This window comes from Corvus moneduloides, chromosome 22 (assembly GCF_009650955.1).
Source record: "Corvus moneduloides isolate bCorMon1 chromosome 22, bCorMon1.pri, whole genome shotgun sequence".
In the NCBI taxonomy this organism is placed as follows: Eukaryota; Metazoa; Chordata; class Aves; order Passeriformes; family Corvidae; genus Corvus; species Corvus moneduloides.
Window position 1 is genome coordinate 7,985,901 of NC_045497.1, and position 27,951 is coordinate 8,013,851.

A 27,951-nucleotide genomic window follows, 5' to 3' on the forward strand; every position below is an offset into this window, starting at 1 on the left:
CACGGAACTCCCAGCAGCCGCCCCCGGGTTGTGGTTCGGGCTGCCGGGAATGCTCCTCCGTGCTGAGATCCCAGCGTTCCAACCCTTCGGCACAGTGGGATTCTCCCTGTCCCAGCCTTCCCGGCACCCAAACCCCGAGGGAAGTGCCCGGAGGCTCCGGGGAACGTCCCAGCGAGGGGGGAAGCAGCGGGTTCACGTCCCAAGCCAACATCTCCCCAGTTCCATCAAAGGAGGGCTCCTCCCTCCCGCCCTCCGAGGGGCTGCGCTCGCGGCATTCCCGCTGGGAAGGGAGGAACCAGGACTGGGAGCAGCTGCGGCCTCCGGAGCGGGGTTCAACCCTCAAAGGAAGGGGCTCAGGGGAAAACGGGGGGAGGTTTGAGCCCCGAGCGCTGCTCGGCTGCGGACCGGGATCGGGGGGATCCGATGGGATCTGAGCGGGGTCACTGCAGGGACGGAACCCCGCAATTGGCACCGGAGCCCTGCGGATGGCACCGGAACCCCGCGATTGGCACCGGAACACCGCGGATGGCACCGGAACCCTGCGGATGGCACCGGAACCCCGCGGATGGCACCGGAACACCGCGGATGGCACCGGAGCCCTGCGGATGGCACCGGAGCCCCGCGGATGGCACCGGAACACCGCGGATGGCACCGGAACACCGCGGATGGCACCGGAGCCCCGCGGATGGCACCGGAACCCCGCGGATGGCACCGGAGCCCTGCGGATGGCACCGGAGCCCTGCGGATGGCACCGGAACCCCGCAATTGGCACCGGAACACCACGGATGGCACCGGAACCCCGTGGATGGCACCGGAACCCCGCGGATGGCACCGGAACACTGCAGATGGCACCGGAACACCGCGGATGGCACCGGAACACCACGGATGGCACCGGAACACCGCAGATGGCACCGGAACACCGCAGATGGCACCGGAACACCGCGGATGGCACCGGAACACTGCGATTGGCACCGGAACCCCGGAGGCTTTTCCGCATCCCGGGGTGGGAGCGGGGCACGGGAGAAAAGGGAAAGTGGGATAAAAATCGGGAAATGGGCGAAATAAAAGAGGGGAAGTGGAGCGAAATGAAGGGAAATAAAGGAGAAACAGAAGGAAATAAAAAGGGAAATAAAGTAAAAAAAAAAAAAAGGGGGGGAATAAAAAAATGAAATAAAAAGAAAAGAAATAAAGCAAAAAAAAAAAGAAAAAAGAAATAAAGAAAAAAGAGGAAAAAATAAAAAATGAAATAAAGGGAAAAAAAGGAATAAAGCAAAAAAAAGAGAAAAAATGAAAATGAAATAAAGCAAAAAGAAAAGGAAAAAATGAAATAAAGGAAAAAAAGGGAAAAAATAAATGAAATAAAGCAAAAAAAAAAAAAAGATATAAAGCAAAAAAAAAACCGAAAAAAGAAAAATGAAATAAAGAAAAAAGAAGGAAAAAATAAAAAATGAAATAAAGGAAAAAAAAGAAATAAAGCAAAGAAAAGAAGAAAATGAAAATGAAATAAAGCAAAAAAAAGGAAAAAATAAAAAATGAAATAAAGCAAAAAAAAAGAAAATAGAAAAATTAAATAAAGAAAAAAGAAGGAAAAAATAAAAAGTGAAATAAAGGGAAAAAAAGGAAAAATAAAAAATGAAATAAAGCAAAAAAAATAAATAAAGCAAAATAAAAGAAAAAAATGAAATTAAAAAAGAGGAAAAGATCAAAAGTGAAATAAAGCAAAAAAAAGCAAAGAAAAAAAAAACGAAATAAAGGGAAAAAAAGGAAGAAAGAAAAATTAAATAAAGAAAAAAAGGAAAAAAATAAAAAAAGAAATAAAGCCAAAAAAAGAAAACAATTAAAGTGAAATAAAGCAAAAAAAAGGGAAAAAATAAAAAATGAAATAAAGGATTAAAAAAAAAAAAGAAATAAAGGATAAAAAAGAAAAAAAAATGAAATAAAGCAAAAAAAAGAAAGCAAAAGTAAAGACAAAAGAAAAATGAAATAAAGAAAAAAAGGAAAAAATAAAAAGTGAAATAAAGGAAAAAAGAAGGAAAATGAAGTAAAAAAAAGAAAAGAAAAAAGCAAAACAAAGAAAAGTAAGAAAGCGAAATGAAAAAAAGAATAAAGCAAAGGAAAAATGCGAAATAAGAAAACAGAGAGAGAAATAAAAGAGCAAATTAAAGGAAAATAAACAAATGAAAAAGTGAAACAAAGCAGTAAAAAGCAAAGGAAGGAAGGGAAATCAAGCAAAATAAAAGAGCAAAAAAGCCCCAAACTGAAAGGCAAAAATAAAGCAAAATAAAGGAAAAGCTGAAAGCGAAAAAGCAAAAGAATGAAGCGAAAGAAAAGGAAATGGAGAAGGCAGAAAGCAAAGCAAAGCCCCCGAAAGGAAGCAAAATAAAGCAGAAATGAAAGGAAAATCAGGGAACAGAAAGGCAGCAGAGCCACGGCGGCAAGGGCGAAATAAAAAAGAGAAAGTAAAAGCACAAAAGGTGGCAAAAGAGGGAAGGAACAAAGCAAAGCGAGATGGAGGCAAAAATAAAGAGAATTAAAGCGAAATAAGAACAACTCCTCGAAAAGGCAAGATGTGAAATGAAATAAAACAGCGAAGAACCCCCCAAATCCAGCAACATGAGAAAGCAAAGAGCAAAATAAAGCAAAATGAAGCGAAATCAAGCCAAACAAAAAGAGCAAAAAGGCGAAATAAAAGCTAAAATGAAGCAGAATTAAGAGGAAAGGAAAGCAAGAAGGGAAAATAAAAAAAGGAAGCCAAATAACAACGGGGAGCGAAGCAAAATCAAAAAGCAAAGTTTTAAAAAAGCGGCAAAATAATGATGGAGAATTTAAAAAAGGCCAAATAATAAACCAGAATCAAAAAGGGCAGCGTGATCCAGCAGAATAACGCCGGAAGAAAAAGCGAACTTAAGACCACCCGGGCAAATTATTAAAGCAAAATAAAGCAAAATAATAAGGCAAAGTTGAAACCAGGAAAAACAATAAAGCAAAATAGAAGGGCAAAGGTAAAGAAAAAGGCAACAGAATAAAGCAAAATTTAAAAAAACCCCAAAAAACCCAAAATAAAAATGCAGATTTTTTAAAAAAGGGAAGAGGATAAAGCAAAATTAAATGAAAAAAAGCAAAGCGAAGGACGGCAAAACAAAAGAGCAAAATTTTAGAAGAAAGGCAAAATAAAAAAGCGAAATAAGTGGGAATAAGTGGGAATAAATGGGAATAAGTGGGGATAAGTGGGGATAAGTGGGAATAAATGGGAATAAATAGGAATAAGTGGGAATAAATGGAAATAAACGGGAATAAATGGGAGTAAGTGGGAATAATTGGGAATAAATGGGAATAAATGGGAATAAACGGGAATAAGTGGGAATAAACGGGAATAAACGGAAATAAGTGGGAATAAATGGGAATAAATGGGAATAATTGGGAATAAGTGGGAATAAGTGGGAATAAGTGGGAATAAATGGGAATAAATGGGAACAAGTGGGAATAAGTGGGAATAAATGGGAATAAGTGGGAATAAGTGGAAATAAATAGGAATAAGTGGGAATAAATGGGAATAAATGGGAATAAGTGGGAATAAATGGGAATAAGTGGGAATAAATGGGAACAAGTGGGAATAAGTGGGAATAAATGGGAATAAGTGGGAATAAGTGGAAATAAATAGGAATAAGTGGGAATAAATGGGAATAAATAGGAATAAGTGGGAATAAGTGGGAATAAATGGGAATAAGTGGGAATAAATGGGAACAAATGGGAATAAGTGGGAATAAATGGGAATAAGCGGGAATAAATGGAAATAAACGGGAATAAATGGGAGTAAGTGGGAAAAAATGGGAATAATTGGGAATAATTGGGAATAAATGGGAATAAACGGGAATAAGTGGGAATAAATGGGAATAAATAGGAATAAATGGCACTGGAGCAGCCCCGCCCCTCCCGCGCTGGGCAGGAGCGGCCCCGGGAGCTCCCGGCGGCGCTTTGCGGGCTCCGCGGGGCGCTCGGGGGGTCCCAGTCCCTCATCCCGGTCCCTCATCCCGGTCCCTCATCCCGGTCCCTCATCCCGGTCCCGCTCCCGGTCCCGCCGCCGGCCCCTGACCTGAGCTCATGGCGCGGCCCCGCGGCCCCGCGCGCCGCCGGAAGGGGCGGGCCGGCAGCGGCGGGGCATGCCGGGAGTTGGAGTCCGCAGCGCTTCCGCACAGAGCCGGGCACCCCTAAAACCGGGGAATTGGGAATGCCGGGAGTTGGAGTCCGCAGCGCTTCCGCACAGAGCCGGGCACCCCTAAAACCGGGGAATTGGGAATGCCGGGAGTTGGAGTCCGCAGCGCTTCCGCCCAGAGCCGGGCACCCCTAAAACCGGGGAATTGGGCATGCCGGGAGTTGGAGTCCGCAGCGCTTCCGCACAGAGCCGGGCACCCCTAAAACCGGGGAACTGGGAATGCCGGGAGTTGGAGTCCGCAGCGCTTCCGCACAGAGCCGGGCACCCCTAAAACCGGGGAATTGGGCATGCCGGGAGTTGGAGTCCGCAGCGCTTCCGCACAGAGCCGGGCACCCCTAAAACCGGGGAATTGGGAATGCCGGGAGTTGGAGTCCGCAGCGCTTCCGCACAGAGCCGGGCACCCCTAAAACCGGGGAATTGGGAATGCCGGGAGTTGGAGTCCGCAGCGCTTCCGCACAGAGCCGGGCACCCCTAAAACCGGGGAATTGGGCATGCCGGGAGTTGGAGTCCGCAGCGCTTCCGCACAGAGCCGGGCACCCCTAAAACCGGGGAATTGGGAATGCCGGGAGTTGGAGTCCGCAGCGCTTCCGCACAGAGCCGGGCACCCCTAAAACCGGGGAATTGGGAATGCCGGGAGTTGGAGTCCGCAGCGCTTCCGCACAGAGCCGGGCACCCCTAAAACCGGGGAATTGGGAATGCCGGGAGTTGGAGTCCGCAGCGCTTCCGCACAGAGCCGGGCACCCCTAAAACCGGGGAATTGGGAATGCCGGGAGTTGGAGTCCGCAGCGCTTCCGCACAGAGCCGGGCACCCCTAAAACCGGGGAATTGGGAATGCCGGGAGTTGGAGTCCGCAGCGCTTCCGCACAGAGCCGGGCACCCCTAAAACCGGGGAATTGGGAATGCCGGGAGTTGGAGTCCGCAGCGCTTCCGCACAGAGCCGGGCACCCCTAAAACCGGGGAATTGGGAATGCCGGGAGTTGGAGTCCGCAGCGCTTCCGCACAGAGCCGGGCACCCCTAAAAACCGGGGAATTGGGAATGCCGGGAGTTGGAGTCCGCAGCGCTTCCCCACAGAACCGGGCGCCCCCAAACCCCGGGAATTGGGAGTGGGAATGCCGGGAATTGGAGTCCGCACCCCCCTCAAGGCACCGGGCTCCTCCAAAAAAGGGGAATGGCGGGGAACGGCGGGAATTGGGAGTCCGCACCCCCAAACCCGGGGGTGTGACACCCCGGGAACGCCGGGAATCGGAGGCCACAGCCCCCCACAGAAGCGAGCACCACCAGAGACCCCAAAAACTGGGGAATTGGGGAGGGAATGATGGGAATTGGAGTCCATATCCCCTCCCAAACCGGGAGTGTAACAGCCCGGGAATGGCGGGGAATGCCGGGAATTGGAGTCCGCAGCCCAAAACCGGGAATGCCGGGAATTGGAGTCCGCACCTCCCAAAAAGGGGGGGTCTGACACCCCGGGAATGGTGGGGAACGGCGGGAATTGGAGTCCGCACCCCAAAACCGGGAATGCCCTAAACCCTAAAAAATCCCATTTTGTTAGGATTTGGAGTAAAACCAGGAATACAAACCAGGATCCCACAGGGGGTGGGACAGGACACCTCGCTCCTGGTGGAGCTGGGATCTGGAGTTAAAAATAATGGAGAAAAGAGGGATATTTAACCCTAAAAAATCCCATTTTGTTAGGATTTGGAATAAAAACCAGGAATACAAACCAGGGTCCCAATGGGGTGGGAACAGAACTCTTCACTCCTGGCAGAACTGGGATCTGGAGGTAAAAGTAATGGAGAAAAGAAGAATATTTAACCCTAAAAAATCCCATTTTGTTAGGATTTGGACTAAAACCCAGGAATACAAACCAGGATCCCAATGGGGTGGGACAGAACACCTCGATCCTGGTGGATCTGGAGGTAAAAATACGGGACAAAAGAGAAAGATTCTACCCTAAAAAATCCCATTTTGTTAGGATTTGGAGTAAAACCAGGAATACAAACCAGGATCCCAATGGGGTGGGAACAGAACTCTTCACTCCTGGTGGAACTGGGATCTGGAGGTAAAAGTAATGCAAGAAAAGAGATTATTTAACCCTAAAAAATCCCATTTTGTTAGGATTTGGAGTAAAGAGCAGGAATACAAACCAGGATCCCAATGGGGTGGGACCAGAACACCTCGATCCTGGTGGATCTGGAGGTAAAAATAATGGAGAAAAGAGGAATATTTAACCCTAAAAAATCCCATTTTGTTAGGATTTGGAGTAAAACCAGGAATACAAACCAGGATCCCAATGGGGTGGGACCAGAACACCTCGATCCTGGTGGATCTGGAGGTAAAAATACGAGAGAAAAAAAGAAAGATTCTACTCTAAAAAATCCCATTTTGTTAGGATTTGGAGTAAAAACCAGGAATACAAACCAGGATCCCAGGTGGGGTGGGACCAGAACACCTCGATCCTGGTGGATCTGGAGGTAAAAATACGGGACAAAAGAGAAAGATTCTACTCTAAAAAATCCCATTTTGTTAGGATTTGGAGTAAAACCAGGAATACAAACCAGGATCCCAATGGGGTGGGAACAGAACTCTTCACTCCTGGTGGAACTGGGATCTGGAGGTAAAAGTAATGCAAGAAAAGAGAATATTTAACCCTAAAAAATCCCATTTTGTTAGGATTTGGAGTAAAGAGCAGGAATACAAACCAGGATCCCAGGTGGGGTGGGACCAGAACACCTCGATCCTGGTGGATCTGGAGGTAAAAATACGGGACAAAAGAGAAAGATTCTACCCTAAAAAATCCCATTTTGTTAGGATTTGGAGTAAAGACCAGGAATACAAACCAGGATCCCAGGTGGGGTGGGACAGAACACCTCGATCCTGGTGGATCTGGAGGTAAAAATATGAGAGAAAAGAGAAAGACTCTACTCTAAAAAATCCCATTTTGTTAGGATTTGGAGTAAAAACCAGGACTATAAACCAGGATCCCACAGGGTGGGACAGAACTCTTCACTCCTGGTGGAACTGGGATCTGGAGGTAAAAATAATGGAGAAAAGAGGAATATTTAACCCTAAAAAATCCCATTTTGTTAGGATTTGGAGTAAAACCAGGAATACAAACCAGGATCCCAGTGGGGTGGGACCAGAACACCTCGATCCTGGTGGATCTGGAGGTAAAAATACGAGAGAAAAAAAGAAAGATTCTACTCTAAAAAATCCCATTTTGTTAGGATTTGGAGTAAAAACCAGGAATACAAACCAGGATCCCAGGTGGGGTGAGACCAGAACACCTCGATCCTGGTGAATCTGGAGGTAAAAATACGGGACAAAAGAGAAAGATTCTACTCTAAAAAATCCCATTTTGTTAGGATTTGGAGTAAAACCAGGAATACAAACCAGGATCCCAATGGGGTGGGACAGGACACCTCACCCCTGATGGACCTGGAGGTAAAAAATACGAGAAAAGAGGAATATTTAACCCTAAAAAATCCCATTTTGTTAGGATTTGGACTAAAACCCAGGAATACAAACCAGGATCCCAGGTGGGGTGGGACCAGAACTCTTCACTCCTGGTGGAACTGGAGGTAAAAAATACGAGAAAAGAGGGATATTTAACCCTAAAAAAATCCCATTTTGTTAGGATTTGGAGTAAAACCCGGGAATACAAACCAGGATCCCAATGGGGTGGGACAGAACACCTCTCCCCTGGTGGATCCGTCCCTGCCCCATCCCGCACCCCGGGAGCTGCCGCTGCTCCCTTTGGGGCTTTCAGGCCGGAGCCCCCGGCACCATTCCCTGCTCCCAGCCATTCCCAGCCACTCCCGGAGCCCCGCAGCTCCTCCCAGCCGCAGCCCCGGCACGTTTGGGCTCGTGAGGCACCGGAGGGGCCACTAAAGGATGCGAGGCCGAGCTGTTCTTTGCAGCGTTTATTGAGCGCGGCCGCGGGCGGGTGACACCGGCAGCGGTGCCGCGCTCCCCCGGGGCTCTCCCGGGGCTCTCCCGGGGCTCCCCCGGGGCTCCCCCGGCCCTTACACAGCCGCTGCCTTCTGCTTGTAGGTGGCCATCATCTTCTTGATCTCGGCGATGGCTTTGCCGGGGTTCAAACCCTGCGGGAAAGGTCGCTCAGCGCCGCCGGGGAGGCTGCAGCACCTTCCTGTGCTCCCTCCCTTCCCCTCCCTCCCTCAAGATGTGATAGACTCCCTGTTCCACCTTTTTCCCTCCTAAAAGCTGGAGTTGAGCTGATTTTCTCCTTCCTTCCAAACACCGGGAGGTTACAGGATGGATTAAAGTTGTAATAAACTCACAAAGGTGCTGCTTCTCCAACTTCTCTCCCTCTAAAACCTGGAGCTGAGCTGATTTTCTCCTTCCTTCCAAACCCTGGGACATGGGACAGCAAACTCCCAAATCTGCTGCTATTCCACCGTTTCTTCCCCTAAAAACCTGGAATTCACCTGATCTTGTGCTTCCTTTTAAAAGCTGGGGGGATCACAGGCTGGATCCAAGCTGTAATAAACTCACAAAGGTGCTGCTTCTCCAACTTTTCTCCCTCTAAAACCTGGAATTCTCCTGATACCGTCCTTCCTCTCTGCGCTGGGTTGTCAGAACAGGTGCCCAACATCCCTTTTTCCCCCCGAAACCTGGAACTGAGCTGATCTTGTGCTTCCTTTTAAAAGCTGGGAGGTCACAGGCTGGATCCAGACTCACAAATGTGCTGCTCCCCATAAAAATACCCGGCACAGGAGCTGCTCAACCCCCCCTTTTTTCCCTAAAAATCAAGAGTTTAGCCTGACAGGAATCCTCCTTTCCAGCCCTGGAGACCTGGGCCAGCTCTGACTCCAGGCAGGCTGGGAATTCCAGGGGGAAGAAGTTCAGGTTTGCCCATTCCAGCCTCAGCTTGGGACAGGCTGGGAATTCCAGGGGGAAGAAGTTCAGGTTTGCCCCATTCCAGCCTCAGTTTGGGGCAGGCTGGGAATTCCAGGGGGAAGAAGTTCAGGTTTGCCCCATTCCAGCCTCAGTTTGGGGCAGGCTGGGAATTCCAGGGGGAAGAAGTTCAGGTTTGCCCCATTCCAGCCTCAGTTTGGGGCAGGCTGGGAATTCCAGGGGGAAGAAGTTCAGGTTTGCCCCATTCCAGCCTCAGTTTGGGGCAGGCTGGGAATTCCAGGGGGAAGAAGTTCAGGTTTGCCCCATTCCAGCCTCAGCTTGGGGCAGGCTGGGAATTCCAGGGGGAAGAAGTTCAGGTTTGCCCCATTCCAGCCTCAGCTTGGGACAGGCTGGGAATTCCAGGGGGAAGAAGTTCAGGTTTGCCCCATTCCAGCCTCAGTTTCCCCGGGAAGAGCAGCCTGGCCCGGAGCAGGACGCCGGAGCAGGAGGCTCCCCTCCCACCCCTGGAGCAAAACTCCTTTGGGAGCTGGGCTTTGATCGGGATCAAAGGGAGATAAAGCTCCGGCAGGACGGAATTCCACGTTTTTGTGGGATTTCTGGAGGCCAGGGAACAGCCCGGCACTGGGGGGGGAGGAACAAGGTTGAATCCGAACAGGGGATTGTGCGCTTCCAGGGAATCCCTGTGGAATTGTGTGCTTCCAGTGAATTCCTTTGGACAAACACCCATAGGAAAGCGGGAATTGTGTGTTTCCATGGAATCCCTTTGGAATTGTGTGCTTCCAGGGAATCCCTGTGGAATTGTGTGCTTCCAGTGAATTCCTTTGGACAAACACCCACAGGAAAGCGGGAATTGTGTGTTTCCATGGAATCCCTGTAGAATTATGTGCTTCCAGGGAATCTCTTTGGAATTGTGTGCTTCCAGGGAATTGCTCTGGAGAAACACACAGAGAAAAGCAGGAATTGTGTGTTTCCATGGAATCCCCTTGGACAAACACCCACAGGAAAGCAGGAATGACGTGTTTCCATGGAATCCCTTTGGAACTGTGTGTTTCCATGGAACCCCCTTGGACAAACACCCACAGGAAAGCGGGAATTGTGTGTTTCCAGGGAATCCCCTTGGACAAACACCCACAGGAAAGCGGGAATTGTGTGCTTCCATGGAATCCCTGTGGAATTGTGTGCTTCCATAGAATCCCTCTGGAAGTGTGTGCTTCCAGGGAATCCCTTTGGACAAACACCCACAGGAAAGCAGGAATTGTGTGTTTCCATGGAATCCCCTTGGACAAACACCCACAGGAAAGCAGGAATGACGTGTTTCCAGGGAATTCCTTTGGAACTGTGTGTTTCCATGGAATTCCTTTGGAACTGCGTGCTTCCAGGGAATCCCTCTGCAGAAACACCCACAAACGCCAGCCTGCAGCGCTCCCCACACCTGGGGCCCACTCCCAACGTCCCTTCCCGTTATCCCGCGGCTCCGGGAGCCCGTCAGGGCTGTGGAAAAGAGCCCGGGAGGGAAGCAAAGCTCCCTCAACTCCCAACAGCGAGGCTGGGAAGAGCCCCATTTGGAAAATTTGCTCAGTTCCCCACAGGAACAGCAGAGAAATTCCCTGGAGCGCTCCCGGCAGGGCCCTGCTCCCAAATCCTGGGATCAGAGGGGTTCCCGGAGCCTTGGCTCAGGAGGAAGAGCTGCTCCTGACACCGGAGCTCCGGCAGCCACAAGGCTCAGCAGGCCAGGCCAAGTCTGGGGAAAAGGGAGGCTTAAAAGGATCTTTTCCTATCAAACAGGGGCCATGGAACCAGCCTGGAGTTCCAGAAAAACACGGAAAAGGGATGGGCAGACCTTGCTGTGGCCCTCCTGCAGCTGAAGGGGCACGGAAGAGAGGCAGTGACAGGGTAAGGGGACATGGTTTAAACGGGCAGAGGGGAGGTGTGGGTGGGATACTGGGATAAATCCCTCCCTGTGAGGGTGGGGAGGCCCTGGAATGGATTTCCCACAGAAGCTGTGGCTGCCCCAGCCCTGGCAGTGTCCCAGGCCAGGCTGGAGCACCCTGGGATGACGGGAGGAGTCCCTGCCTGGGGTCCAGATGATCTCTAAAGCCCCTTCCAATCCAAACCACTCCACGATCCCATGCGCTGGTTTAGGTGGGACATCGGGGCAAATCCCTCCCGGTGAGGGTGGGGAGGCCCCGGAATGGATTCCCCAGAGCAGCCCTGGCTTCCCCATCCCTGGCAGCGCCCAGGGCCAGGCTGGACGGGGCTCAGACCCCGCCCCAGTGCCCACGGCAGGGGTGGCACTGCCACCGCGACCTTCCCAGGCCCCCGTCCCGGCCGTACCTTGGGGCAGGTGCGGGTGCAGTTCATGATGGTGTGGCAGCGGTACAGCGAGAAGGGGTCCTGCAGCTGGGCCAGCCGCTCCTCCGTGTAGTCATCCCGCGAGTCGATCATCCAGCGGTAGGCCTGGGGCACAGCCGGGGGTGGCACGGTGGCACGGCAGCACCCCGCTCAGGAATGCCGGGCAGGGCTGGGTGGCACCGGCCCGGGACAAAGGAGCCCGTCCCGTCCTCACCTGCATGAGCACGGCGGGGCCCAGGTACTTGTCCCCGTTCCACCAGTAGCTGGGACAGCTGGTGCTGCAGCAGGCGCACAGGATGCACTCGTAGAGCCCGTCCTGCAGGGAGGGGACACAGCGGCTGTCACCGCAGGAGGGGACACACCAGGCTGTCACCCAGGGCTGTGACACCCAGGATTCACCCTCCCCTCACAGCTGCCACCACCACCAGCCTGTCCTGCACAGAAAGGACACACCAGGCTGTCACCCAGGGCTGTGACACCCAGGATTCACCCTCCCCTCACAGCTGCCACCACCACCAGCCTGTCCTGCACAGAAAGGACACACCAGGCTGTCACCCAGGGCTGTGACACCCAGGATTCACCCTCCCCTCACAGCTGCCACCACCACCAGCCTGTCCTGCACAGAAAGGACACACCAGGCTGTCACCCAGGGCTGTGACACCCAGGATTCACCCTCCCCTCACAGCTGCCACCACCACCAGCCTGTCCTGCACAGAAAGGACACACCAGGCTGTCACCCAGGGCTGTGACACCCAGGATTCAGCCCCGCCCAGAGCTGCCACTGCAGAGTGGCTCCAAACCCCCTGCGCTGATAAATAAATTCAGTGCTGCTGCAGGAATCGATCCCCATTTTCCCAAACCGGGGCCAGGAGCTGGCCCCACACGGTCCCTGTGGCTGCCTTCCAGCTCAGGATATTCCACGATTCCAGGACCCACACAACGAACCAGAGTTTGGGACAGCAGGGAAGAGCAGGACTGGAGAGGAAGGGGAAGCTGCTCGGTTCTCCTGCACTCCCACCTCTCCCAGCTCGGTTCTCCTCCATTCCCACCTCTCCCAGCTCGGTTCTCCTCCATTCCCTCCTTGCTCTCAGTTTAATTCTCCATTCCCACCTCTCTCCCAGCTCAATTCTCCACTCCCACCTCTCTCCCAGCTCGGTTCTCCATTCCCACCTCTCTCCCAGCTCGGTTCTCCTGCACTCCCACCCTGCTCCCAGCCCGTCCCGTGAGGACAGGCATGGATTTGTCACCAATTAACAATTCCAGCAGCCCCGGGGACAGCTCAGGGTGCAGCCTGTCCCTGAGGGCACCCCTGGCATGGCAACGGGGCCAGTCCTGAATCGCTTCCCCGTTCTTGTGGGCAGGAGGTTTTTGTTTCCAGGCACAGAAGAAGAGAAGTTTAATCCTACATGGAAGGTTCAGGCAGCTCTTACAGCTCTGCTCATTCCTGCTGGGAACAGGAGGCAATTCCTCATCCTGGACAGGAAACTGAGGAGCTCAGGGTCTCCTGAGTCTCCGTGTGGCCCATCCAACTTCTCCCAGGCACAGACAGAGCCCAACCCGGCTTCATTTACATCCCTGAAAGTTAGCTGGGGATAAAAATCCCCCTAAACTGAGCTCAGGAAGATTCCTGATGCCAGAACTTCCAGCAGCTCCTGACAAGCCTTTGGGAAGAGCTGCCAACCCTGAGGGCAGAGTTCCCTCTCCTCACTCCAAATCTCATTTTTAACTGCACCATTCCAAATGCTTGAGCATTTAAAGGAAAAGGTGGGGATTTTCCAGCCACATCCAAGCTTCTCCTGCACGCAGGCTGATCCCAAAGGGAGAGGAATTCCAGAGAGCGCGTTTCCCAACGCGCCTTTTGGGTCTCCTCGTTCCCACGTGGCTGGGAACGGGACTCGGAGGGCAGGGAAAGCCCCTTCGGCGCTTGCACACGGCTCAGAGAAGCTGGGACGTGCTGGGGAGAACAAACTGCTGCCCGTGGGCAGCGATTCCCGCAGCCTGTCCAGCCCCGGCGCTGCTCCGGTGCCGCAGCTGCGTCGCGCCTGGGGCCGTCCTGGGATGCAGACACCAAGGGGACACTCCCAGCGTTTCCCTGAATCCCCTTCACTCAGCCCCCCTTTCTGCTGCCCGCGTTCACCTCTCCTGCACCAAAATCGAGATTTGGTGCCCCCGCAGCGGAGCAGCGACAGGCTGAGCCTGGAACCATGGAATGATGGATCCATCCAGGCAGCTCAGAGGCAAAACCCCTCCTGATCTGCTGCTAATCCCTGCGGCAGCCATGGAAATCCACCCCAAAACTTGGCCATGCTATCAGCCTTTTAAAAAGCTGCTCCTTGGGGTGGATTCTCCAGCTTCACCTCCGGAAAACCCCTCAAAATCCCCCCTGCTCATGACAGACACCCCAAAACTTGCACTTTGGCTTCTCCCAGGAGTATTCCGGGCTGTGAAACCCCAGCAAGCTGAGAGCACAGCCAGACAGCCCCACACAGCCTGCTGGGCCTCTCCCCATCTCCCTCCAAGTCTGGAGCCTGCAGAGGAATTCCAGCACGGAATTCCAGTGGGGAATTGCGCAGGGCAGACAGTGGGAATGAGATCAGAGCCCCCCTGGCCAGCCCAGCTCCCTGCCCTGAGCCGTGTCCCACATTGTGGGGTTTGGGGAGCGGGACGGTGCTGAGCGCTCAGGTTTAACCCTGGGCTGGGCTGGGAGGGGTTTCAGCAGTAAAAAAGCAGCAGTGACCAGTTTCTGACGGTCCTCTATGGACTGCAGGTACTGCTCCTTGCCCTCCTTGGACTCGTCCTTCTTCTTCAGGTAGGGCTCGATGGATTTGTACTGGGCGTAGAAGTTACTCAGGTCCTGGGGGAGGAAAACACAGGGATCGTGGTTATGGAGGTGAGGAGAATCATGGCTGGAAGGGGCCCACCAGGACCCAGCCCTGCACAAACACCCCAAAATCCCACCCTTGCTGCCCAAGCCCCACCATCCCCTTCAGTCCCACCCTCTGCAGGCAGAGCCTTTTCCCAAAATCCCACCTAAATCCCCACTCCTGGCACAGTTCCATCCCAAACTGACGCCTGAAAACCTGACCAGGAGGCGGCATTCCCTCCCCCCAACCTGCCACATTCCAGGCCGGGACAGATTTAGTCACGGGGACCCACCCAAAGCCAGCAGGAGGGACACGAGCCCTGACCTTGGTGGCACCTCCCAGCGCCCTCGTCCCCACCCCAGCGTGTCCCCTGGACGCTGCCACGCCTGGGCAGGGGCTGCACTCACCGGAACCAGGTCCTTCACCACGTACATGTGGGGCAGAGGGTAGATTTTGGTGACTTTGTTGAGGTCACTGTCGATTTTTTTGATGCAGGCCAGGGTGTTGCCCCCAGCGATGTTCATGGCACAGGAGCCGCAAATTCCTGAGGGGAAAAAGCAGAGCAAAGGGTTGGACTTACACTTCTGAGGGGGAAAAGCTGAGCAAAGGGTGGGGATTTACCCTCCTGAGGGGGAAAAGCTGAGCAAAATGTGGGATTTACCCTTCTGAGGGGGAAAAGCTGAGCAAAGGGTTGGACTTACACTTCTGAGGGGGAAAAGCTGAGCAAAGGGTGGGGATGCACCCTTCTGAGGGGGAAAAGCTGAGCAAAGTGTGGGATTCACCCTCCAGAGGGAGAAAAGCAGAGCAAAGGATGGGGATGCACCCTTCTGAGGGGGAAAAGCTGAGCAAAGGGTTGGATTCACCCTCCTGAGGGGGAAAAGCTGAGCAAAGTGTGGGATTCACCCTCCTGAGGGGGAAAAGCTGAGCAAAGTGTGGGATTCACCCTTCTGAAGGGGAAAAGCAGAGCAAAGCCTGGATTCACCCTCCTGAGGGAGAAAAGCAGAGCAAAATGTGGGATTCACCTTCCTGAGGGGGAAAAGCTGAGAAAAATGTGGGATTCACCCTTCTGATGGGGAAAAGCAGAGCAAAGGGTGGGATTCACCCTTCTGATGGGGAAAAGCAGAGCAAAGGGCTGGATTCACCCTCCGGAGGGGGAAAAGCAGAGCAAAGGGTGGGATTTACCCTCCTGAGGGGGAAAAGCAGAGCAAAGGGCTGGATTCACCCTCCGGAGGGGGAAAAGCAGAGCAAAGGGTGGGATTCACCTTCCTGAGGGGGAAAAGCAGAACAAAGGGTTGGATTTACACTTCTGATGGGGAAAAGCTGAGCAAAATGTGGGATTCACCCTCCTGAGGGAGAAAAGCAGAGCAAAGTGTGGGATTCACCCTCCTGAGGGGGAAAAGTTGAGCAAAGGGTGAGATTCACCTTCCTGAGGGGGAAAAGCTGAGCAAAGTGTGGGATTCACCTTCCTGAGGGGGAAAAGCTGAGCAAAGGGTGGGATTCACCCTTCTGAGGGGGAAAAGCTGAGCAAAGCCTGGATTCACCCTCCTGAGGGGGAAAAGCAGAGCAAAGTGTGGGATTCACCCTCCGGAGGGGGAAAAGCTGAGCAAAGTGTGGGATTCACCCTTCTGAGGGGGAAAAGCTGAGCAAAGTGTGGGATTCACCCTTCTGAAGGGGAAAAGCTGAGCAAAGTGTGGGATTCACCCTTCTGAAGGGGAAAAGCTGAGCAAAGTGTGGGATTCACACTTCTGAAGGGGAAAAGCAGAGCAAAGCCTGGATTCACCCTCCTGAGGGAGAAAAGCAGAGCAAAATGTGGGATTCACCTTCCTGAGGGGGAAAAGCTGAGCAAAATGTGGGATTCACCCTCCTGAGGGGGAAAAGCTGAGCAAAGGGTGGGATTCACCTTCCTGAGGGGGAAAAGCAGAGCAAAGGGTTGGATTTACCCTCCTGAGGGGGAAAAGCTGAGCAAAGGGTGGGATTCACCCTCCTGAGGGGGAAAAGCAGAGCAAAGGGTGGGATTCACCCTCCTGAGGGAGAAAAGCAGAGCAAAGGGTGGGATTCACCTTCCTGAGGGGGAAAAGCAGAACAAAGGGTGGGATTCACCCTTCTGAAGGGGAAAAGCAGAGCAAAGCCTGGATTCACCCTCCTGAGGGAGAAAAGCTGAGCAAAGTGTGGGATTCACCCTCCTGGCCCCACAGACAGCCCTGGCTGTACTGGGGAAACTCTACGTGACAAGAAAAACGCTGGAATTTGCCACTGGGGCCAAGCATTTTTAACTTCAATGAAGATCAAACACAGGAGCTGCTTTCATCACAGCCAAATCACATTTTCCACAGGGAAGCTCCTTCCCCAGCAGAAAATGAAGTGGTTTGGGCACCTCATCAGTTTTTGTGTGATTTAGGGAGGGGAGAACATCCGGCTTCGCTCACGGGTTTGGGGCGCGAGGTGGGAGCCGAGGGAGGCACAAATACAACCTAAAAAAATAACATTTTAACGAGGAAAACTGCTGCATCTTCCTCAGTCAGAGAGTCCCGGGCTTGGCAGGGATGGAAGGGACCTCTGGGAATCATCCAGATTCACCCTGGAGCAGGTGACGCTGGAATGTGTCCGGGGGCTTTGGGAATCTCCAGAGAGGGAGACTCTGTGACCTCCCTGGGCACCTGTCCAACCTTTCTTCCCCCCACTACAAGCTGGAATTCAGCCCGGTATTGTTCTTCCTTTTTGTGCTGGGAGGTCACAGGATGGATCCAAGCTGTAGTAAACCCACAAATATGTTGCTACTCATAGAAATTGTCAGAGGAGGTGCTCAGCACCCTTTTTTGCCCTGAAACCTGGAGCTGAGCTGATGCCGTCCTTCCTTTTAAAAGCTGGGAGGTCACAGGATGGATCCAAGTGACAGCAAACTCACAAATCTGCTGCTACTCAACCATTTTATCCCCCTAAAAGCCAGAGCTGGAGTTCCACTCCACGGAGAGAACTTCTTCCAAACATTGAGCTGGAATTTTTGAGTTTTAGTTTGTGGCTGTTGCTCCTTGTCCTGTCTCTGGGCACCACTGGAAAGAGTCTGGGACCATCCTCGGACACCCCCTGGAGATATCGATAAGGATTGATGGGATCTCCTCTCAGCCTCCTCATCTCTGGAACAAACAGGCCCAGCTCCCACAGTCTCTCCTCACAGAAGGGGAACAAAATGCCCCAAATTGCCCCTGAAAGCCAGGAATGCAGCCCCAGATCCCCGAGGCAGGAGCTCCTTTGCCTCGTGCCCCTTCCCAGGGCACAAACCGCACTGCCAAAGGTGAGAGGAGAGACACCAGGAGCACAAAAATAGCCCAACAAACGGATTAAGTGACACCTCTGATGATGTCCCGGCTCCCTGGCACTGCCACAAGGTTATTCCTCCCACTGCAGAAAGGCTCCCAAGTATTTTCCAGCCAGCTGGAGAGGGAAGCAGGGCTGCAAACCCCGGAGCACGTGCCTGCAGCAGGAATGTGGGATCGGGGGGCTGCTCTCGCTGCGTGGCAGAGAAGGGGCAGGATGGAACCAGCCCAGCTTGAAAAATCTGTCTTGTCCCAGGAAAAGTATTCAGGGCAACAAATTCCAGCTCGGGAAGTTTTGGCTGGCTGAGTATCAGGCGGTGGGAGCAGCGCTCTGTGTGGAATTCCTGCCCCTGCTGTGCAGATTCCAGAGGGAACGGCTGCCTCGGGAGCGCTGCTTCCCATTTCCATCCCCGCCAAAACATCTCCGGGCACCAGCTGCCCTGAAATTCCCCCTGCCTGCAAACCCACCTCATTAAATCAGACTCATTCCACCCAGGAATGCGTTCCCACAGCTCAGCAGCCCAGCGTGACCCGTGAATCAGGAGTTTTTTCCCACGGAAAGTCAGGGACAGGGAAGTCTGAGAGCAGCCCCAGACCGGATTTGGGAGCAGCCACAACCCCAAACCACCACTGAGTGCCCTTTTCCTCGATCCATCCCTGGCCTCAGCCGAAGGGCCGAGGAAAAGATTCCTGGAGCTGTTCCTCGAAGTCCTGAGCACTGTCCCAGTTCCACCCTGTCTGATTTCCACAGCAGCACTCGCTCCCATTCCACCTCTGCCCTCTCAATCCCGCCGCTGGAATCTCTCCTCGGATTTCCCCACAGCAGGACGAACCAGACTGGGAGAGAAACTGGAACAACTGGGAGCTGTGGAAGGAATTACTGGGGCGGGCGGCTCAGGGCTGTGTCATTACACCCCGTGAGCACCAACCCCAGCTTTACCCCTGGATTCATTCCGGTGTTTTATCCCCACGGGTGGGAGGGCAGGGTGGTTCTGGACTCTGCTGGGGGTTACGCACCCAGCGCAGGCAGCATTCCGGGCGGGAATGTCCTTACCCTCCCTGCAGGACCTGCGGAAGGTCAGCGTGGAGTCCATCTCGTTCTTGATCTTGATCAGGGCATCGAGCACCATGGGCCCACACCTGGAGCAGAAATCGTGGGTCACCGAACCTGCAGAGCCCCCCAAATCGGGGGTTTGACCTCTGCACCCCCAAACCCGGGGTTTGACCTCAGCAGCGCCTCAAAGGGTTTTCATCAATCCCATTGATGACAATTCTCTGTCAATCCCGGGGACAAACCAGGGATCTCTGGATCAGCAGCCCAGCCCAGGGGCAGGGTGGGGCCAAGCCCTCTCTTTTGCTGATGCACCGGAGGTTCAGACAACTCAAACCCCGGTGACCTGAGCTGGTTCCCTTTTCCCCCTGTTTGGGGTCAGGCTGTGACAGCCCAGCCTGTCCCCATGAGTCACAAGGGACCCAGGACAAACACTCGTGGACAGTTTCTGTAATTTTATACACAGGGCACCGCCCGGGGATTATTCACTGGGGCAAAGCCGCCCCAAAACCGGAGCTGTTGCTCCTGTGGGTTTTAAGGAGGGGCTGGGTGGCTTGGAGTGGGAGCTCTTGGGAAGGGTTTGGGGTGGATTCCTCCGGAGGAGCTCAGGGAGATCCAGGCACGGTGTCCACGGGAAGATTCCTGCACCACAGGGAGGCCCGAGTCCCTTCCCAGAACCCCAGGGAAGCAGGAGCTGCCTTGGGATACCACACCCAAGCTCCCACCTTCCCCCCCCCGGGAATTGTGAGCTGCACGTGGGGCTTCCTTCTGGAATACACAATCCCAGAATGGTTTGGGATGGAGGGACCTTCAAGCTCATCCCATTCCCATGGGCAGGGACACCTTCCACTAGTACAGGTGGCTCCAATGTGGCCTTGGACACTTCCAGGGACGGGGCAGCCACAGCTTCTCTGGGAATTCTGTGCCAGGGCCTCACAGGAAGGATTCATCCCAATATCCCATCCAAACCTCTCCTCCTTCAGTTTAAACCCACGTCCCCCATCCCTGTTCCATGGAAAAAGCTGCTCTCCCTCTTTTTTGGCAGCCCCCAAACTTCCCATACAAGTCAGGATTACTGAAGCCACCAGCACCTCTTTAACCCCTCCCAGGGACGTGGACAGACCCCAGGGATGTCACAGCACTGTGACAGTGCCACTGGGGCCACCTTTTGTCCCCCTCAGCACAGAAGGTCAGGGAGGGGAAAGCAGCCCCACAGGAGCTCAGGAAAATCTGGTATTCCCGGGATAACCTCCATGGTGGCCGTGCCCACAGCAAGCTGCTCTGTGACAGAGCTGAGCATCCCCTTCCCAGCCACTGCCTGGAGCTGGGATCGCTCCCGTGCCCCATCACCAGCGGATACCCACTTGTTGAGATCCACCTCGTAGGTCTGCATGCGGGGCTTGTCCCCGGGCTTGTCGGGGTCCCATCTGTAGATGGCGAATTTCTTCAGCCGCGGCGCCGCCGCCGCCGTCTGCACTCCCCGGAGCACCTGGATCCAGGGAAAACACACCTCAGATCCCACCCCTGGATCCAGGGAAAACACACCTCAGATCCCACCCCTGGATCCAGGGAAAAATCCCTCAGATCCCACCCCTGGATCCAGGGAAAACACACCTCAGATCCCACCCCTGGATCCAGGGAAAACCCCCTCAGATCCCACCCCTGGATCCAGGGAAAACACACCTCAGATCCCACCCCTGGATCCAGGGAAAACACACCTCAGATCCCACCCCTGGATCCAGGGAAAACCCCCTCAGATCCCACCCCTGGATGCAGGGAAAACACACCTCAGATCCCACCCCTGGATCCAGGGAAAAATCCCTCAGATCCCACCCCTGGATCCAGGGAAAAACCCCTCAGATCCCACCCCTGGCTCCAGGGAAAACACACCTCAGATCCCACCCCTGGATCCAGGGAAAACACACCTCAGATCCCACCCCTGGATCCAGGGAAAAACCCCTCAGATCCCACCCCTGGATCCAGGGAAAACACACCTCAGATCCCACCCCTGGATCCAGGGAAAAAACCCCTCAGATCCCACCCCTGGATCCAGGGAAAACACACCTCAGATCCCACCCCTGGATCCAGGGAAAAACCCCCTCAGATCCCACCCCTGGATCCAGGGAAAACACACCTCAGATCCCACCCCTGGATCCAGGGAAAAACCCCTCAGATCCCACCCCTGGCTCCAGGGAAAACACACCTCAGATCCCACCCCTGGATCCAGGGAAAAACTCCCTCAGATCCCACCCCTGGATCCAGGGAAAACACACCTCAGATCCCACCCCTGGATCCAGGGAAAACACACCTCAGATCCCACCCCTGGATCCAGGGAAAACACACCTCAGATCCCACCCCTGGATCCAGGGAAAAACCCCTCAGATCCCATCCCTGGATCCAGGGAAAAACCCCTCAGATCCCACCCCTGGATCCAGGGAAAACACACCTCAGATCCCACCCCTGGATCCAGGGAAAACCCCCTCAGATCCCACCCCTGGATCCAGGGAAAAACCCCTCAGATCCCACCCCTGGATCCAGGGAAAACCCCCTCAGATCCCACCCCTGGATCCAGGGAAAAACCCCTCAGATCCCACCCCTGGATCCAGGGAAAAACCCCTCAGATCCCACCCCTGGATCCAGGGAAAAACCCCCTCAGATCCCACCCCTGGATCCAGGGAAAACACACCTCAGATCCCACCCCTGGATCCAGGGAAAAACCCCTCAGATCCCACCCCTGGATCCAGGGAAAAACCCCCTCAGATCCCACCCCTGGATCCAGGGAAAAACCCCCTCAGATCCCACCCCTGGATCCAGGGAAAAACCCCTCAGATCCCACCCCTGGATCCAGGGAAAACACACCTCAGATCCCACCCCTGGATCCAGGGAAAACACACCTCAGATCCCACCCCTGGATCCAGGGAAAAACCCCTCAGATCCCACCCCTGGATCCAGGGAAAACACACCTCAGATCCCACCCCTGGATCCAGGGAAAACCCCCTCAGATCCCACCCCTGGATCCAGGGAAAACCCCCTCAGATCCCACCCCTGGATCCAGGGAAAACACACCTCAGATCCCACCCCTGGATCCAGGGAAAACACACCTCAGATCCCACCCCTGGATCCAGGGAAAAACCCCCTCAGATCCCCACCCCTGGATCCAGGGAAAACCCCCTCAGATCCCACCCCTGGATCCAGGGAAAACACACCTCAGATCCCACCCCTGGATCCAGGGAAAACACACCTCAGATCCCACCCCTGGATCCAGGGAAAAACCCCTCAGATCCCACCCCTGGATCCAGGGAAAACACACCTCAGATCCCACCCCTGGATCCAGGGAAAACACACCTCAGATCCCACCCCTGGATCCAGGGAAAACCCCCTCAGATCCCACCCCTGGATCCAGGGAAAACACACCTCAGATCCCACCCCTGGATCCAGGGAAAACACACCTCAGATCCCACCCCTGGATCCAGGGAAAACACACCTCAGATCCCATCCCTGGATCCAGGGAAAACACACCTCAGATCCCACCCCTGGATCCAGGGAAAATCCCCTCAGATCCCACCCCTGGATCCAGGGAAAACACACCTCAGATCCCACCCCTGGATCCAGGGAAAACACACCTCAGATCCCACCCCTGGATCCAGGGAAAACCCCCTCAGATCCCACCCCTGGATCCAGGGAAAACACACCTCAGATCCCACCCCTGGATCCAGGGAAAAACCCCTCAGATCCACCCCCTGGATCCAGGGAAAACCCCCTCAGATCCCACCCCTGGATCCAGGGAAAACACACCTCAGATCCCACCCCTGGATCCAGGGAAAACACACCTCAGATCCCACCCCTGGATCCAGGGAAAACCCCCTCAGATCCCACCCCTGGATCCAGGGAAAAACCCCTCAGATCCCTCCCCTGGATCCAGGGAAAACACACCTCAGATCCCACCCCTGGATCCAGGGAAAAACCCCTCAGATCCCACCCCTGGATCCAGGGAAAAACCCCTCAGATCCCACCCCTGGATCCAGGGAAAACACACCTCAGATCCCACCCCTGGATCCAGGGAAAAACCCCTCAGATCCCACCCCTGGATCCAGGGAAAACCCCCTCAGATCCCACCCCTGGATCCAGGGAAAACACACCTCAGATCCCACCCCTGGATCCAGGGAAAACACACCTCAGATCCCACCCCTGGATCCAGGGAAAACACACCTCAGATCCCACCCCTGGATCCAGGGAAAACTCCCTCAGATCCCACCCCTGGATCCAGGGAAAAACCCCTCAGATCCCACCCCTGGATCCAGGGAAAACACACCTCAGATCCCACCCCTGGATCCAGGGAAAACCCACCTCAGATCCCACCCCTGGATCCAGGGAAAAACCCCTCAGATCCCACCCCTGGATCCAGGGAAAAACCCCTCAGATCCCACCCCTGGATCCAGGGAAAACACACCTCAGATCCCACCCCTGGATCCAGGGAAAAACCCCTCAGATCCCACCCCTGGATCCAGGGAAAACCCCCTCAGATCCCACCCCTGGATCCAGGGAAAACACACCTCAGATCCCACCCCTGGATCCAGGGAAAAACCCCTCAGATCCCACCCCTGGATCCAGGGAAAAACCCCTCAGATCCCACCCCTGGATCCAGGGAAAACACACCTCAGATCCCACCCCTGGATCCAGGGAAAACCCCCTCAGATCCCACCCCTGGATCCAGGGAAAAACCCCCTCAGATCCCACCCCTGGATCCAGGGAAAACCCCCTCAGATCCCACCCCTGGATCCAGGGAAAACACACCTCAGATCCCACCCCTGGATCCAGGGAAAACACACCTCAGATCCCACCCCTGGATCCAGGGAAAAACCCCTCAGATCCCACCCCTGGATCCAGGGAAAACACACCTCAGATCCCACCCCTGGATCCAGGGAAAAACCCCTCAGATCCCACCCCTGGATCCAGGGAAAAACCCCCTCAGATCCCACCCCTGGATCCAGGGAAAACCCCCTCAGATCCCACCCCTGGATCCAGGGAAAAACCCCTCAGATCCCACCCCTGGATCCAGGGAAAACACACCTCAGATCCCACCCCTGGATCCAGGGAAAAACCCCTCAGATCCCACCCCTGGATCCAGGGAAAACACACCTCAGATCCCACCCCTGGATCCAGGGAAAAACCCCTCAGATCCCACCCCTGGATCCAGGGAAAACACACCTCAGATCCCACCCCTGGATCCAGGGAAAAACCCCCTCAGATCCCACCCCTGGATCCAGGGAAAACACACCTCAGATCCCACCCCTGGATCCAGGGAAAAACCCCTCAGATCCCACCCCTGGATCCAGGGAAAACACACCTCAGATCCCACCCCTGGATCCAGGGAAAACCCCCTCAGATCCCACCCCTGGATCCAGGGAAAACCCCCTCAGATCCCACCCCTGGATCCAGGGAAAAACCCCCTCAGATCCCACCCCTGGATCCAGGGAAAATCCCCTCAGATCCCACCCCTGGATCCAGGGAAAACACACCTCAGATCCCACCCCTGGATCCAGGGAAAAACCCCCTCAGATCCCACCCCTGGATCCAGGGAAAACCCCCTCAGATCCCACCCCTGGATCCAGGGAAAACACACCTCAGATCCCACCCCTGGATCCAGGGAAAACCCCCTCAGATCCCACCCCTGGATCCAGGGAAAACCCCTCAGATCCACCCCTGGATCCAGGGAAAACACACCTCAGATCCCACCCCTGGATCCAGGGAAAACACACCTCAGATCCCACCCCTGGATCCAGGGAAAACACACCTCAGATCCCACCCCTGGATCCAGGGAAAAACCCCTCAGATCCCACCCCTGGATCCAGGGAAAACACACCTCAGATCCCACCCCTGGATCCAGGGAAAACCCCCTCAGATCCCACCCCTGGATCCAGGGAAAACACACCTCAGATCCCACCCCTGGATCCAGGGAAAAACCCCTCAGATCCCACCCCTGGATCCAGGGAAAACACACCTCAGATCCCACCCCTGGATCCAGGGGAAGACACCCCGCAGATCCCACCCCTGGATCCAGGGAAAACACACCTCAGATCCCACCCCTGGATCCAGGGAAAAACCCCTCAGATCCCACCCCTGGATCCAGGGAAAACACACCTCAGATCCCACCCCTGGATCCAGGGAAAACCCCCTCAGATCCCACCCCTGGATCCAGGGAAAACACACCTCAGATCCCACCCCTGGATCCAGGGAAAAACCCCTCAGATCCCACCCCTGGATCCAGGGAAAACACACCTCAGATCCCACCCCTGGATCCAGGGAAAAACCCCTCAGATCCCACCCCTGGATCCAGGGAAAACCCACCTCAGATCCCACCCCTGGATCCAGGGAAAAACCCCTCAGATCCCACCCCTGGATCCAGGGAAAAACCCCTCAGATCCCACCCCTGGATCCAGGGAAAACACACCTCAGATCCCACCAGGAGGGCTTGGAGGGATCCAGGAGGAGATACAGAGATGTATATGTGTGTATGCATTAAAAAATACATTAAATATATAGATATATATGTGTGGCTATAGATATAAATGTAATAAATAAATGTATCTTTATACACACATATAGAACAAGGTATGGCTATAAATGCACACATTGTGTGCTGTATATTTTACGTGTTTATAAATTAAATGTACGTGTTTATAAATTATATGTATCTGTATATTCCATTACACGTGTCGTTATAATGCTTTAATTACGTGCGTACTTTATTTATATATTGTGTTTAATATTGCAGCCTGTTTTATATATTTTATGCATTTATATATATATTTGATGTATATATATATATTGCACTTATGACACATTATATCTGTATGTATATATTATAATGTACTTTATTTACATATTGTGTTTAATATTGCAGCCTGTTTTATATGTTTTATGCATTTATATATATACTTTATGTATATCTATATATTGCAATTATATGACCCATTATATTTGTATGTATTTATAGATATACCCGTATCTATGTATGTATAAGCATACCTTGCACTGTATATGGTTTGTGTCTATATATTGTGTGCACGTATTTGTGGAGGCATTTATAAATTATGATGTGTGTGTAATTACAATCATGTGATTGTAACTTAGTCTGTGTATCTTTATGTGTGCATTTTACATGTATCATTTATACGCGTATATATAGTCTGCAGATATTTGTACATACACACCTTATACATACACAAAAATACATTAAAAATATAAATACAGATTAAAAGGCCGAATAAAGAGAAATATGAACTGGGGCTCTGGGCAGGCTCTGGAGCCCCCGTGTCCCGAGGCTCCCCCCGCCCAGAGCAAGGCCGAGATTCCCGAAATCCAGATCCACCCGATCCCCCCGGCTCTCCCTGTCCCTGTTATCCCGGAATTCCTGAGCGCATCCCTGCGGCTGCCGCTGCTTTTCCCGGGAGCTGCTCCCCGCTCCCCTCTCCCGGGATCACCCCGCTCCCGCTGCTCTTCCCGACCTTTTCCCGGAGCGTTCCCCACACCCCGATTTCCTGCCGCCCTTTATCTGCCCCTAAACCATTCCCCGCCCCTTCCAGCCGCTTTCTGCCCCCAGGCCCTCCTCAGCACCCCCCTTTTCCCAGCCATTCTTCCCGTGTTTCACCTCACCCCGGACCCCCCGCTCCCACACCCCACAGACGCCGTCCCCACAGCCCCTCTGGCACCGACCCCACTCCCTCCCAGCCCACCCCCTTCTCACACCCACTCTTCCCACGTTCTACCGCACCCCAGCTGCCCTCTGAAACCTTCCCCTGCCCACCCGCCATTCCCACAGAGCTCCTTCCAGACCCCACACACCCTCTGCAGCCCCCTTCCCGCAGCCCCTTCCCCCGCAGCTCACCCCCCCTTCTCCCTCCCACCCTCCCCATCTTTTACCTCATCCCGAACTCCCTCCTGCCCCCAGCCCCTTCTGCAGCCTCTCCCCACCCCCCTTCCCAGCCCTGCCCTCCTGCCCACCCCCAATTCCCACACAGCCCCTTCCAGATCCCACACTCCAGTTCCAGCCCCCTCTTCCCCTCAGCCCACCCCCTCCCTCTTCCATCCTCACGCCGGACCCCTGCAGCCCCCCGGCCGCCTCTGACACCGCTCCCTCCCCTCCGCTCCCGCCCATTCCCAGCTCCTACAGCCCCTGCAGCCATCCCGGCCCCTCACCGCCCGCGGCCCGGCCCGCAGGAGCCGCGCGGGGACTCCGCGCCTCAAGGAGACTCCGACCGCGGCCGCCGCCATCTTGGCGCTGCGCGCTTCCCGTCGCCCCGGAAGTGCCCCCGCCGCCGCCATGTTGCTGCGCTGACGGGCGGGGATGGCCGCCATTTTGAGCGCGGCGACGCCCTCAGGGAAAGGCGCCATGTTGAGTGTGGCGCGCCCTATGGGGCACGGCGGGATGGCGGGGGCCGGACGCCTAAATCCCCCTTTTTTCTGCGTATGAATTCCCCTTGTGTTTTCTCCATTAATCCCCACCCTCATTATTTTTGTACGGAGGTGCCTGCGCCACCACCCCCCTCCTCAAAGGGGACCTGCCCCAACACCAACAGGGCAAATGGTGGGTGCTGGGGGGCAAAGAATCCCAGAGACGTTAAAGTGGGAAAAGCCCTCCAAGGTCCCTCCAGGACCATCGAGTCCAAGCTGTGCCCGATCCCCACCTTGTCACTGAGTGCCACGTCCGGGCCTTCCTTGGACACCTCCAGGGATGGGGACTCCAAACCTCCCTGGGCAGCCCCTTGCAAAAAAGTGCCCCCCTGTTGGAAATAATGTAACTTCCCTAACTAATTTTTAATTATTTGTTTTAATTCCTCATAAGCAGTGCCCACTTCTAGCCAGCACAAGTTAAACTTCTTCACAGACTCTTACTCCTGTTTTGATCATTAAGTCACCAAAACTTTGAGTTTGTTAAAACTAACCCTGACAAGCTTCAACAAAGCCAAAGGGATTCGAAGATTGGACATCTGGGACCTTAAATTTATGGCCCTTTACGGAGTAAATGGAAGATACAGAGGAGACTGAGGCCTGGAAAAATGGAGATTCCCAACAGAAAAAGTTGAGAAAAAGATGATAAAAAACCTAAAGAATGTGGCCTAGCTTAGCATGAAGACCAAGAAATCAATAACCAATAGTGGACAGAATGCTAATCTGGGAAGAGAATTATTAGAACCAATGGACAGTAATTTCTTTGTTAAAAAATATGTAAATAAGTGAAGATATTTTGTATTGATGTGGAGGCTGGAGCTCTGTCAGCC

The 27,951-nt window shown here is 53.8% G+C and overlaps 4 protein-coding genes across 7 annotated transcripts in view; all 4 read right to left on the bottom strand.

The window, feature by feature from the left end:
• ATP13A2 (ATPase cation transporting 13A2) overlaps nucleotides 1–4,145 on the bottom strand; it is a 27,642-nt gene extending 23,497 nt beyond the window's left edge. The window contains exon 1 of the mRNA XM_032131600.1: nucleotides 4,094–4,145. Coding sequence (XP_031987491.1) covers nucleotides 4,094–4,103 — 10 coding nt within the window. The 5' untranslated portion in view covers nucleotides 4,104–4,145. The remainder of the gene's footprint in view (nucleotides 1–4,093) is intronic.
• Nucleotides 4,146–8,119: 3,974 nt separating this feature from the next.
• SDHB (succinate dehydrogenase complex iron sulfur subunit B) lies at nucleotides 8,120–26,972 on the bottom strand. The gene is made up of 8 exons (XM_032131686.1): nucleotides 26,870–26,972; nucleotides 20,035–20,159; nucleotides 18,674–18,759; nucleotides 14,713–14,849; nucleotides 14,179–14,295; nucleotides 11,656–11,757; nucleotides 11,424–11,546; nucleotides 8,120–8,314 (listed from the first exon to the last, which is right to left on the bottom strand). Exons 1-8 carry the CDS (start codon nucleotides 26,942–26,944, stop codon nucleotides 8,237–8,239), a joined length of 843 nt encoding a protein of 280 aa, XP_031987577.1. The 5' UTR covers nucleotides 26,945–26,972; the 3' UTR covers nucleotides 8,120–8,236.
• LOC116454744 lies at nucleotides 8,321–18,664 on the bottom strand. The gene is made up of 2 exons (XM_032131685.1): nucleotides 17,134–18,664; nucleotides 8,321–8,763 (listed from the first exon to the last, which is right to left on the bottom strand). The coding sequence occupies exon 1, from the start codon at nucleotides 18,384–18,386 to the stop codon at nucleotides 17,475–17,477; it is 912 nt and encodes a 303-aa protein (XP_031987576.1). The 5' UTR covers nucleotides 18,387–18,664; the 3' UTR covers nucleotides 8,321–8,763; nucleotides 17,134–17,474.
• Nucleotides 8,863–11,417, bottom strand: LOC116454743. 4 transcript variants are annotated; one of them, XM_032131681.1, is made up of 4 exons: nucleotides 10,206–11,417; nucleotides 9,977–10,020; nucleotides 9,524–9,945; nucleotides 8,863–9,462 (listed from the first exon to the last, which is right to left on the bottom strand). In XM_032131681.1, the coding sequence occupies exons 1-4, from the start codon at nucleotides 10,649–10,651 to the stop codon at nucleotides 9,442–9,444; spliced, it is 933 nt and encodes a 310-aa protein (XP_031987572.1). In that variant the 5' UTR covers nucleotides 10,652–11,417; the 3' UTR covers nucleotides 8,863–9,441. The 4 variants fall into 4 exon arrangements, with proteins under 4 accessions (XP_031987572.1, XP_031987574.1, XP_031987571.1 ...); XM_032131683.1 differs by having other exon boundaries at nucleotides 9,524–10,152; nucleotides 10,448–11,417; XM_032131680.1 differs by having other exon boundaries at nucleotides 8,863–9,945.
• Nucleotides 26,973–27,951: the final 979 nt, after the last annotated feature.